The following is a 14,093-nucleotide window of genomic DNA, read 5'->3' on the forward strand; positions in this document are numbered from 1 at the left end:
CGCATACACTACAAATATTATTGTACGGCTGTCACATCTACATTGAATTTTGAACTGCAAAGATAAAATCCTGCATTCTTCCTAGAATAAACATTTCGCCATGACCATCCATTGGATTTGTAGGTTTTTAAATATAAATTAAATATTCAAAGGATAAAGCCACATTTTCTGTCTATTTTTATCAGGAAAAATTGAAAGGGATTTGGGATGTTCACAGCGGCTCCTCATCCTCCGCTGTAAAGCATGTGCGCTGAATTCTTCTCGTTAGCCGTGGAGGCCTAGCTCTGTAAAATGAGAATGCAACAAGATGCCAGCCTTAATTTACAAAACGCTCGTCTGCATTAGATGAATTTACATAAATCTAAGCAGGACGGGCTGAAGACACGCTCATTCGTGTCAGCTTTAATGCAAAAACATGCCCAATTAAGAAAATTACAGATCATAGAAATAGGATCGTTAAAATTATGCAGATTGTAAGGAAGCTGAAATATTCCATTTTCATCTAATTACCAATGTTTATAATAAATTCGCTATTGTATACAGCAGAGTAAGACTGATTACAAGCAACCGCCAGCAAGTGGGGCCGATATACCCCGGTACACCACTCAGCCGTGGACACGTGTGAACAGAACAAGGAGGTGTTTATGCAAATATTGGTACTTTTATTGCAATTACCGGTATACCAGAACAAGCTGTTTTAATCCTCTGACAGATTTGTCCGTGTTATTAAATTTTCAGGTTACCCTTAGTTACACTCAGAAGGTACAGATTTGGGGCACTAGCTCAGTGTGGATATGTCATATGTGCTGTTGCACAGTGGTCCTCTTGTAGGTCTGGAACTCACCATCTTTCGTAAAAAAAAAAAAAAGTGGTCAAACCTGCCATTATTTTGCAAGGGACTACACTAAATATTCCCAAGGTTTACTTACACTAGATGGACAAAAGTATTGGGACACCATGAATCTTTTACGACATTCCATTCAACTTTCACAGGTATTAATATGGAGCTGGTCCTCACTTTACAGCTTTAAAGTCCGGAGTCACAAACTTTGTTCTTTTTCATCCCAAAAGGTTCAGTGTTCCCTCTGTGCGGGCAATCAAGTTCTTCCACATCAAACTCACCCAACCATGTCTTTACAGACCTTGCTTTATGCACTGGGCATGGTCATGGGGAACAGATAAAGTCTGTGTCTAAAATGTTACGTTGGCCACTCGCCCACCTAATTAGTGCTGCCCTACTCACCACGTGTTTCGCCATTCTTCATCCAGTACCTGACCATTGCTGTGATCTGCCTGGTGCTTCTCTTCCAGCTTTGCTGTTTGTGAGTCATAGGAGGCATAGACAAAGTTTGCAGGAATTGTATCCAATTCGTCCTGCAGAGATCTGCTTCTCCAGCCTATGACCAGCCAACAGGTAATGAATCAGGCTACACCACCCTCCATTCCTCGCCTGAACTTAGGTTCCTAGTAGCTTTGTCTTTAGTTCCTGTATTGGCTTATTCCTGTTTTGCCTCACCTGTTGTTATCTACCCGGCTTGTCCTCTCATTTATCCTGATCTCTCTGCTCCTAACTTTGAACATATGCTGCATGCCACAACCTCGGACAGTCTGACTACGCTTTTGTCTCTCCCGCTTGTACCCAGTAACAGAGTCTTAGACCCTCCAGTCAGCTGCTGCAGTCTAGGGACTGTATTGGACTGATAACTGGAGTCTACCCTACCAGTGACCCAGTCTATCCTCACCATCAGAGGCTCTAGTAAATACCAGATAAATGCTTAGTCATGCCCCTCCAACGTAAGCCTGGACCATGGCGCAGTGGCTCCAAAAACACCAGCATTACACCGCTCCCACAAAGTTGGAACAATACAATCATCCAAAATGTCTTGGTTTGCAAAACGATTAGAAATTCCGTTCACTGGAACTAAGGGGCCTCAGCCAACACATGAAAAAAAAAAGCCTAAGCATTATTCCTCCTCCAAAAACTTTACTACCGACACAATGCAGTCAGGCAGGAAATGACTTCCTAGTATTAGCCAAGACCCAGACTTATCCAGCAGTTGCCAGATAGAGAAGTGTGATTCATCACTCCACAGAACACGTTTCCACTGATCCAGAGTCGAGTGGTGGCAGTTTTACACCACTCTGACACTTGGCAGTGTGCTTGGTGATGTAAGGCTTGTAAGAAACTGTTCGGTCAAGGAGTCCCATGACGTGAAACTCAATACTAATGCCACAAGTGGTTTGGACTCTGCAGTAACGGTTGGTGACTTTTATGCATTCTGTTCCTCAGCACTTGTTGACCCTGATCTGTAATTTTCTGTGGTCTGTCACCTTATGGCCGAGTTGCTTTGGTTCCTAAATGCTTTTACTTTTCAATTTTACTAGTCCATAGGTGATTGAGGGATTTTTAAGAAGGAAGAAACTTCCAATGTGTCACAAAGGTTAGGTACAAGCAGATAATATAGCAAGGGGCTGGATGTTATACACCTATGGTAATGGGAGGTGTGAAAAACCTGAATTATTATTCCCTTCAGGACTTTATAATTTTGAGTCATTGTGACACAGCCTTTTGTTTTTACATTTTTCTATAGTCACCTTCCAAGGGGCATAATATATATGTGTGTGTATATATATATATATATATATATATATATATATATATATATTTTTTTTTTTTACTGGACGTAACTATGATTTTTTTTGTTTGAGGGATGTGCTGTGTTCATCAGTAACACCATTTTAGGGTACATATAACTTGTTACCAAACTCTTCTAGCAACCCTTTATGGAGAGACAACAGTGTTAGCTTTATTCTGTGAGTCACCTGATACCAAAACTTTTCGTGTTATATATATATATATATATATACACACACAGTAAAAAAAATATATATTTTTGTGTTGCCATATTCTCAGAGAAGTTCCTTTTACAATTTTCCTTCAAAATTAGGAAACCCTTGTGTAAGGTGTTATTTTTGTTGTATCACAAGAGTTGAGGCGTGCATTGACAGCCGCTGCCAGACTCATCTGCCAGTTGATTATTTCCAGTGAGTACAAGAGGATCTGCAGTTGGAAATGCACCAGATCAGATCCTTCACTACCTGACATATCACGACAGACAACGAAGGAAAATGTATATGGGTCGCCCTCCCAGGGCTGGTGGGGTACTCGGTACCGGGCCCGCGGATCTCCAAGAAGGGGTTTTTTCACGGCAGCTATGACCCGGTCCGTGGCCCTGGGCGCCCATTGTAGACAGCAGAAATGTTCATTGCACGTGTGGGCAATGGTTGAAACTTGGTATAGGAATGATTCGTGACACCACCTGTGGTGTTCGGCAATGAAGATGTTAAGCCAATGCTGCAGACAGATCCTCTGGGACAGATGGTGTGGTGCAGCTATGATGTTGTGGCCCTCCACAGGTAGGGCAGTAGTCCCAGGGCAGTGTAGGTGAGGAGGCAGTAAGGAGACGTAGATGGTGCAGTGCCAGGCACAGAGATGTAACAGTGCTGAATGTGTTGGCACAGGAATAAGTGGAGGACACCAGGGCATGCAGTTCCAAAGCTTTACTCACAGTCCGTTGTGCATACAGGTGCCCGCATCCGTGCCGTGTCCTCCAGGGCAGGAGCTCAGCCAACTTCCAGGCAAGATGAAGTACTCCGTTCCAACACTCCGCCAACATATGTGCCTTTTCTGAACGTCTCCCTTTTTGCGCCTATAGTGAAGTACTCTCAGTACTGAGTTACACTGGAGTTCCTCCTGTCAGATGTTCCTATGAACTCTACTTGTACAGCAGACAGCTGTAGCCTGCTTCGGGGACTCCTTGCTACTAAGTCCCGGCTCACTCACGTTGCTGTTGTGCCCCCAAGTCTTGTGTGGGAATAAAGTGCTGACAACTTCTATTCCTCCGGTGTCTGCTGCAGGACCATTAGTTTCCATACAACCTCGGGGACCGGACCCCAGCCTTGCGCTGTGAACTTGGGAAGGGTTCTGCTCTAACCCTAATCCTCAGTCCTCCTCTTCTCCTTACATTCCATTCAAATCTATCTTTCTTATAAAGAGTCAGGCTTTCCATCAAGGTATATCTCTTTCCTGTGCCAGCAGACCCAGGTCACTGAGGTCCGCTGCAGTGCTTCCCTCATCCATCCCACTCCGGGGATCTTCTCTCTCCTTCTCACCCCGTCAGACTGACTGACCGACTGACTAAATCCTAAACTCTTCCCAATCTTTAGGTGCAGACTAAACTCCACCCACTTCCCAGCACTCTTCGTGTTCCAAGCAGGGAGCCACCAAAGGGTGCTTTGCTACACTACTATGTTGTGTGGGATGCAGGTGTTGGAGTGTGGTCAGGTGTCTCCATCTTACCTGGATGGCGGGGTACCACACCTCAGGAGGAGGTGCAGTACCTCTGTGGCGACTGAACCCTCAGGGGCGCCACTTATAGTTCCAGGAGCCATAAAAATAAATGGTAGCAGGAATAAAACATCATATTTGTATAATTAAAAACAAGGGAGAATTAAAACAAGGGAGAATTAAAACCATAACGGGTCTACGAGGTTCGAGCGAACAACTCTTAATCTTGATCAAGACTTAAAGCATTTAGCTTGAATTGCATAGACCTGTTATGGTTTTAATTCTCCCTTGTTTTAATAATATAAATAAATGTGATGTTCAAATCCCCCATGAGATCAAGACTAAGAGCGTTTAGCTCGAAACGCATAGACCCATTATGGTTTTGATTCTCCCTGGTTTATAACTATATAAATATTTTCCTGTCCTGGTGAGCTGATGTCAGCGCTTTTTTTTTGTTTTTTCCTTTTCTCATATCAGGGGAGAGTCAGCAGGTTCAGCAGAATTTAGTCTTGTTCCTATCGGGGTCTTTACACCAGACACTAAACCAACTGTCCAAATGCATTAGAGGAGCCCAGATATGTGCCGGTTAAGAGTGCCTGCGAGCGATTCCGATGACAACGAGTGGAATTGGCAATGCAGCTCTGGGGCATAGTACATAAATCACCAAACACCACCCTTTTCAATAGGCAGCCTGCTCCTGCACCCATGGCAAAAACCTGACTTGCAGTGGAAATGTCTGGCTGACTGCAACTTGCCGCAGCAGTGACTAGTGACCAGTCAGGTAAACAGGTGTCCACATAATACATAAGGACAACACAAGTCCACCATAATAGGAGAGGAGTGCAGAGTGGCCTTCTGTTCTATCTCATAGACTGGTATGATGGGGGGATCCCTCGCTAAGAAACTCTTATACCCCAATATCACATATGGACGGGTCTTCTTGAGACAACTCTAAGATCAGTCCAAAATAAGTAAAGTACACACAGTTTTCACAGATTTTAATATAGTTTATTTCAAAATATAAAATTGTATTGAAATATGAACCTGGCCTTTGTTTCAATTGAGTGGATCTTGCCATCAACACCAAACAGCGAGATCCAGGAAGAAACAAGTTATTGTCAATTATATTGTATTTTGTATAGGAAAATGTTCCAACGTCACCAAAAATATTGCAGTTAAAATCATAAGAATAAATCTATACATAAGGGGAAACAAATCACTTACCAGGCTGGCTGTCAGAGACGGGGCAGACTGCCCTAGAGCCTGGCTCCGCATCCGCACCAAATTAGAGGTTTCCGTAGATGCCTGCCAAGACTGTTGCGCAGCGCCAGCAGGTAGCAGGTAACGTCCTAGAAAATAGAAACTACCCTCATTTAGGGAGCCGGAACTTTTCATTTTCGTGGTTTCAGGTTATTATGACCTTATAATGCCAGGTATGAAACACAAATACATCAGATCAAAGAGGAAAAAGAAGAGGCACTGCTGCTCTGAATGACAGCTCAGCTGGCTGCGGACGCGAGTGCCATCTGAACCTCTAGCGATAGAGCTACAAAAGGTACTACCTGCATAGCAGGACATCTACACCAGAGGAGGATGCAATTAGAGCTACTATTTTGGATACATCTTTTTCTCCATGTCTACTTCTATTCATAACATGGCAGAGACTGAGGTTTAGGTTCTATACGATATAATACAGTAATGAGATACAGACACTTATTCATTACCTCTAACCCTTCCGCTATCAGAACGCTCCTCTCAATTCTTATCAGTGTCCTGCTGCTCGGACTACATTGGGCAGCTCTACTTTTCCTCTGTTCTGTGTTTTTTTTTTTTTAAACATAAGTGCCCCATAGTCCCCTAGTGATTCACATGTATAACACACATTTCATAACTTATTTCTGTTCACAGTTATCTGATATTTCGGAAAAGGTTCGTATCCGTAGAAGATTGTTTCTTGATGGTTGTAGGTTTGTCTACTGAGACCTCCACTGATCCCAAAACTAAGGCTCTGAAGAGCCCAACTGAATGAAGGTGAAGCATTTGCACCTCGGCTCCATTCATGCTCTAAGAGACTGCTGGATATAACAAGGATCTGTACGTAGCCATCTCCGACAGTATCAGAGAATGAATGGAGTGTAGCTGCATATGCTTAACCTGGGCTCCGGTCAGACGGGGCGCTTCACATCAGTGGACATCACAACAGTCAGATCACAACTGATCAGAAAGTTATTTTTCTGTTTAAATAAAAAAACAAAAAAAAAAAAACTGTACACTGTTCCAATAAAAAAAGTAAATATAAAATAAGAGAAATACCATAACATAGTCCAGAATGTCTTGAAGAGATATTAGAAAAATTGGACACTTTTTTTTGACCCGTCTTAAAAAAGGCCCATATCTCTGGAGCCATATAGCAGATTTTTAAGTCCTCCATACACTTTAAAAAGCTCTCTGTCAAAGAAGGTTTGCCCAGCAACTCTTCCATACACAGGAGCACCCCTGCGTTCTTTACGAGAGCCGCTGCCAGATATGCTGGATCTTCCCTGACAGACTGTCAACCAAACCTATCGACAGGGTGGATAAAAATCAATATTTTTTTAAAAAAAATCAAAAAAATTGGATTTTTTTTATTTAAATCGGATTTTTTTCAATAAACTGCTTTTTGAGGAAAATATTTTACCATCCAAAGGTTCTTCCATCATGAGATAAAGCTGAGTTGTTTAACTCAGTAGAATAAAGGCTGTATATGTGTAACATTCACAATGCCATGCTCTTCCAGAGGTTTCTGTAGGATTAGTGGGCAGTTTCTCTCCTATATTATCACAGACGCTCGCTTTACTTACGCAGTTCTCAAAACTGAATTTGACTCCGCAGAGGTCCCAGCCTCTTCTTCACGGCAAAAATGTTACAACATGAACAGAGTTGAGAAAAAGACCTTAATCCTATTGTTCTACAAACCTATGAATACAGAATCAACCCCTTCAGTGCCAAGTCCAAGAAGTTAGACAATATGTTTCTGATTGTTTGGAGTGGAATAGATCTGCACAACACAAGAAGAATGTGAATCTAAGTGTGAGGAGGAGGAAGGGCAAGCAGACAAGAAAATGAAAGTGAAACTTTGAGCACAATACTGCAGCATAGCCACAGACAGACAAGTCTGGATCTGTTTGTGTGTACGATCTGAGGTTTATTACATTCTTTCCTTATAATAGCAGCAGGCCGTAAAAGAGACCCAGTTTGGGAATATTTTAATGAAGCTCCTTCGCCTATCGGTAAGGCAGGCATGCGTGCAAAATGCAAACGATGCAACAAAGAGATGCAAGGCCTGGTGGCGCGAATGAGGCAACATCATGAGAAGTGCGGTGATGAAGATGACCAAAGAAACACTTCTGAACAGGCAGGATCTTCAGGTTGGTAAACATTTTTATTGAATCCTATTTCTAAAGACTGAACTGTCATGTGTGAGAAAAATTATATTTCTAAGGCTAGTTTCACACTTGCTTTTTTTTGCAGCGCGTTTTTCCCGCAAAAAAACGCATTGAAAAAACGCATACATAAGCATACAACTGCTGCGTTTTTTTCAAGCATTTTTATGAGCATGCATGAAAAAAACGCAGCGTTTTTATGCGTTTGTATGCGTTTTTAGCGCGTTTTTACCGCGTTTGCGTTTTTTTCCAACATTTTTAGGTGGCCCCTCACACTACCCAAACCATGACTTTACTAACCCTAACCCTGACCCTAACCCTAACCCTGACCCTAACCCTAACCCTTAACCAAATCTTACTTAACCCTAACCCAAACCCTAAACCCTAACTAACCCTAACCCTAACCCTGACCCTAACCCTGACCCTAACCCTAACCCTGACCCTAACCCTTAACAAAACCATACTTAACCCTAACCCTGACCCTAACCCTAACCCTGACCCTAACCCTTAACCAAACCATACTTAACCCTAATCCTGACCCTAACCCTGACCCTAACCCTGACCCTAACCCTAACCCTTAACAAAACCATACTTAACCCTAATCCTGACCCTAACCCTGACCCTAATCCTTAACAAAACCATACTTAACCCTAATCCTGACCCTAACCCTGACCCTAACCCTAACCCTAACCCTGACCCTAACCCTGACCCTAACCCTGACCCTAACCCTTAACAAAACCATACTTAACCCTAATCCTGACCCTAACCATGACCCTAATCCTTAACAAAACCATACTTAACCCTAACCCTGACCCAAACCCCAACCCTAACCCTGACCCTGACCATAACCCTAACCCTAAACCCCCTTAACTAACCCTAACTCTAACCCAAACCCCTAAATTCCATGGTTTAAAAAAAAAACGCATATGCAAAAAAACGCATACATGAGCATGCCAGTGCGCACATATGCGCATCCATAGGCTATAATGGCCATTTTTAGCGCAAAACGTGCGCATATGTGCGCATGCGCTTTTTTGCAGGGCCAAAAAATGCAACATGCTGCGTCTGGAAAATCCTAACGCACACCCCAAAAAAACGCAGCGCATGAAAATCGCATACATGCGCTGACCAGTGCGCAGGTATGCGCACCCATGTTAAATATAGGGGAAAAAACGCATGCGCAGGTGTGCGTTTTTTTCCAGCGCTAAAAAACGCAAATGTGAAACCAGCCTTATTATTACTGCATGCTACTGTCATTTGGTACAGTTATGAAGAAAAACAAATATTCCTTTTGGGGCAGGGGCAGTGATGTGTTGTGTACAATAAGCAGAAATTGTATAAACAATAAAATAACAGCATTGACTTTTTTTGTTTAGGGGAATTCATAGATTCTGGAAACTATCCACCTCCAAGATCACCATCATCCTGTTCTACAGTTTCAGAGTTATCCATCCAGGATAGTGCTTCATTAGCAGCAGCATCATCATCAGACACCCACAGCCACATATTACCATCACCCAAAAGGAAGAAAAAACCTTTACCTCCTGGAACCACCATAGATAGGTTTGTGATAAGAACTAGCAGATTAGAAAAAGAGTTGATTGATGAAAAAATTGCCCAGTTTATTTATGCAACGCACTCTTCTTTCCGTCTGACTGAGAACCCACATTTCATTAATATGGTTCAGTCACTGAGACCAGGATACAGTCCACCCAGCAGAGCTGATGTTGCAGGGAAACTGCTGGATCAAGTGTATGACAGAGAAATGGAGCAATGTGCAACAGCTCTGGAGGGTAAAATTGTTAACCTAAGTATTGATGGGTGGAGTAATGTCCACAATGATCCTATTGTATGTGTTTGTATAATAACAGAAGAAGGTAAAGTCTTCCTTGCACAAACAACTGATACGTCAGGAAATGCACACACAGCAGAATACTTACAAGAAGTGGCAGTAAAGGCTATAACGACATGTGAACAAAAATTCAAATGTCTAGTACGCAGTTTGGCCACTGACAATGCTGCAAACGTATCCAAGATGAGAAGAGATTTAGAAGAGCAGGGAGGGAATACAAAGCTGCTAATAACATATGGTTGCAGTGCTCATTTGCTGCACCTCTTAGCCAAAGACTTAAGTGTTCCAGAAATAAAGGCTAATGTTGTTGAAATTGCTAAATACTTCCGTAATAATCATTTTGCTGCAGCAGCTCTGAAAAGGATGGGTGGAACCAAGCTAACGCTCCCACAAGATGTTAGATGGAACTCTGTGGTGGACTGTTTTGAGCAGTATATCAAAAACTGGCCTATTCTGATGACACTTTGTGAAGAAAATCGAGATAAAATAGATGGCACTGTCACGGCCAAAATCCTCAACATTGGACTTAAGAGAAATGTTGAACATATGCTGAGCTTCCTGAAACCCATCTCTCAAGCTTTAAACAAAATACAGAAAAATAGCCGTTTTATTGCGGATGCTGTTGAAATTTGGAAGGAACCGAGTGAACACTTAAAAACAGAACTACACATGGACAGAATTAAATTACAAGCAGTAAACAAACGAATGGGACAAGCACTGACTCCAGCTCATTTTTTGGCAAATATTGTCAATATCCAATATCAGGGTCAAAACCTAAGTGCTGAGGAAGAGGAGTTAGCTATGACATGGGTATCCAGCAATCATCCATCTTTAATGCCAACTATAATAAACTTCAGAGCTAAGGGGGAACCATTCAAGAAATATATGTTTGCTGAAGATATTTTAAGGAAGGTCACACCAGTAAACTGGTGGAAGTCACTTAAGCGCTTGGATTTAGAGACTGTTCAAGTAATGATTTCACTTTTAACAGCAGTAGCTTCTTCTGCAGGCGTTGAAAGAATATTCTCTTCCTTTGGACTCATTCATTCTAAATTGAGAAATCGGTTGGGACCCAATAAAGCAGGAAAGCTTGTTTTTCTTTTCCAAATTATGAATAGGAACAAAGAAGATGATGATGATGAAGATGACGACAAGTGAGCTACAGAGGACAGCAGGGACAGTAGTATTTAAGTTTTTCATGTGTCGGCTGGGCTGACAGTCTTAAGTTTCTTAAAATATATATATATTTTGTTTAGCCAAATTAGTTAACAAACATGGATGTTTGTTTAAGCAAATAACTTATGCTGTAATGTTGTTATTGTTTCAGTTGAATAAATCTATTTAAATTGTTATTAAGGTCAGGATTATTTTTCTCCTTCCTAAGTACAACAGAACAGTGGTGTCCAAATATGAATGATTAACCCATTAAACTGGGGAGAAAAAAGTAATATAAAAAGTGATTCTAAAAATCTTCATCTACTTGCATGTTAAAGTAGCAAGAACTAGTTTAGGTAGAAACTTTGATTTAAATCACTGATTTAAATCAAGCCTTACTGACTAGTGATTTAAATCGTGATTTAAATCAGTTAGATTTAAATCAAATCCACCCTGCCTATCGATATCATCAGGTTTGACCAATGAAGGACATTATTTAGTGTGCCAAACATGCTAATTTTAAGGTCTTTAAGGATTGCCTCTTACCAGTCAGTGCACCTCCTAGACTTCCTCTTCTCAGTAGTCGTCCATCGTCATTCAGTGATTTTTTGTATTTTCCAGACTTTCCTTGCCGAAAAGAAACCTCCGGGGTGCTACATTTGCGTAACTGCATCGGCGGTGGAGACAATATGTTGTCAAGCTGTAGAAAGAATTGTAAAAGGTCCATTAACAATATTGTTCCACTTCTGTTAAATATGGCCTCTAACTATGACACACACAGAGATTATATATTTTTTAAATGTATAATATATTTATTTCCTTACGTCATACATTAAAAGAAATCCTACTGCTCCATCTCAAATATCCCAAAAATTTCTAGCATATGGCTCCAGTACTAAGCATTGAGGCTATATTCACACATACAGTTTTTGCTCTTACAAGAGTGAACACAAGAAGGAATATCTTCAACAATCAACTGCATGCAAATTTACCACAAATATATCCCTCCTTGTGTTACAGAATGATTCATTACTAAAAGTTGATAAAATTCAAGCAGCTGCATTCAGAATTCAAAGCCATAGAGCACGGCCAACATGGAAACATTAAATAATTGCCAATTTCACAAGACCAGCTTTAGGCCGGGATCACACATGCGAGAAACACGGCCGAGTCTCGCACATCAATACCTGGCACTGCCGCCGACACTCGGGAGCGGAGCATGCGGCTGCATAGAAATACATGCAGCCGCACGCTCTGCTCCCGAGTGCCGGCTGCAGTGCCAGGAATTGAGATGCGAGACTCGTCCGAGTTTCTCGCATGTGTGATCCTGGCCTTAGGCTTACACACGCAGCCAAGTTATGGCTCCTTACAAGATCAGAGAAGTGAACTGACTGCGGAAACAGACTACATTGAGTTTCTGTGTAGTCGGTTACTATGGAGACGTAGTTCTGTTTGAGTTAAGTTAATCTCAAAGATAAAAGGGGCTGATAAACACTTTGATTTATGTCTGAAAACTTTTATAAAACTCTTTAAATATTAGTAATTTTTTTTTCAAAACTTTGAGACTTATGGCTTTTTTTCTTACCAGTTTCAAGCAGCTCCATCAAAATGGGCAGAATTGGGGACAAGAGGGGGGGTCTATGCTAGTCTGTCAAATACATGGAAAGTGGACTGAATTCTTATGCCAGAAATTTCACTCCAGGTAATATTTCTTGTGAGGCGTAAGCCATTGATTTTTTGGGGGTTGTGTGTGAAATTAGGGCCAATTTGCCTTTTTTCTCTTTTTTTTTTCGTATTGTTCCAATACACGAAAAAGAAAATAAACAGGTGTATAACAAAACATGTGTAATTGCAACCATATTCTGGAACAATTTCAAGGGTGCCAATACTTTTGGTCATGTCTGTACAGATTGATGCCTTCTGTGTGTTGAGCCAGTGTGTGTATTGTGCTGGACATTATCTAAATGGAATTTTAACCATTGTTTGCATTAAAAGTTAAATTTTATATTTTGATCATTTGCTGGACATTACTCTTCATTACTGAATTTTGATCTTTCATGTTTTGATATTTTTATAACTGAACATTTATAATAACATTTTGCATTTAGTTTTTTTAAAATACACGGTGTGCAAAATTATTAGGCAAGTGACCTTATTTTAATGTAGATTTTCCAACTCCAAGCTGTATGAACGTGAATGCTTCTTGGATGAAGCCGATCGGGTGATGTGTGTTTGTATAATGAGGAGAGTGAGGTTCAAGATACATCACCTTGTATTAAGGTATCAGGTAGTTTGTTATTCTTAGGTAAGAATGAACCAAATTTTTTTTTGATTTAACAGACTCTGAAAAGTCAAAAATTGTTATAAGTCTTACAGAATGATGCACCATTATTGGAATTACTAAAACATTGGGGTGCAATCACAGAATCATCAAAAATTTTGTTACACAGTCAACAGGGTTGCAAAAAAAAAATGTTGTGAAAAAAAGACAAACACTGGCTTCCAAAGATTTGAGAAGAATAGACACAGATCAGCCAGGAAGCCATTATCCACCAGTGTTGTCATAGTCTAGAACCGCAACCTCCCTGGAGGTCCAGAAGACGTTCTGTGGTCAGAGACATGACCGAGGTGAGGAGGCGGAAACCTGACCACCACTGAACAAGACAGAAGTGGAAATGTCAAAACTGGGCCAAGAAATATGTGAAGACAGGTTTTATGGACTGATTTGATGAGACTGAGACTTGATGGACCAGATGGATGGGCTTGTAGCTGAATCTGTAATGAGCACAAAACCTTCACTTCAACTCAGATGCCAGTAAGGTGCAGGTGAGTTGCTTCTATGTATGGGCTGGTATTATTAAAGATTATCTTCTTGGGTTTGGCGATGGACTCAAAACCAACTCCCAAACCTACTGCTAAATATTTTTTTTTTTTTAAACACTTTCTTCAAGCAGTGGCACAGTAAAACGTCCACGTCGTTCAAGAAAACCATGATTTTTATTCAGAACAATGCCCCATTGGAGCATTAAAACCACCATTGCTCAGCTGCAAGTAAAGGCCTAGAATAATGACATGGCCCCTTCCTCACCTAACCTAAACCCTATTGAGAACTTGTAGGCCCTAAATAAAAGATTTATGGTGAAGGAAAACAGTCACCTCTCTGAACAGTGTCTGGAGGCTGTGGTTGGAGCTGCAAAAAAGTTAATCGTTAACAAATTAAGAAACAGACAAGACTCCATGGATGGGTGGCTTATGACGGTTATTGAAAAGAAGGGCAGCTATATTGGTCCCTGATATTTTCTTTTAAAAATTCAGC

The 14,093-nt window shown here is 41.2% G+C and overlaps 1 protein-coding gene across 5 annotated transcripts in view; it reads right to left on the reverse strand.

Annotated features, from left to right (window-relative positions):
• MAST4 (microtubule associated serine/threonine kinase family member 4) overlaps positions 1-14,093 on the reverse strand; it is a 699,637-nt gene that overhangs the window by 496,793 nt on the left and 188,751 nt on the right. For all 5 annotated transcript variants that reach the window (XM_073584205.1, XM_073584199.1, XM_073584201.1 and 2 more), the window contains exons 2-3: positions 11,324-11,477; positions 5,573-5,697 (exon numbers count right to left, since the gene is read on the reverse strand). In XM_073584205.1, coding sequence (XP_073440306.1) covers positions 5,573-5,697; positions 11,324-11,477 — 279 coding nt within the window. The remainder of the gene's footprint in view (positions 1-5,572; positions 5,698-11,323; positions 11,478-14,093) is intronic.

Source organism: Dendrobates tinctorius, unplaced genomic scaffold, assembly GCF_039654945.1.
Source record: "Dendrobates tinctorius isolate UK_male_01 unplaced genomic scaffold, ASM3965494v1 ptg000083l, whole genome shotgun sequence".
Lineage (NCBI taxonomy): Eukaryota > Metazoa > Chordata > Amphibia > Anura > Dendrobatidae > Dendrobates > Dendrobates tinctorius.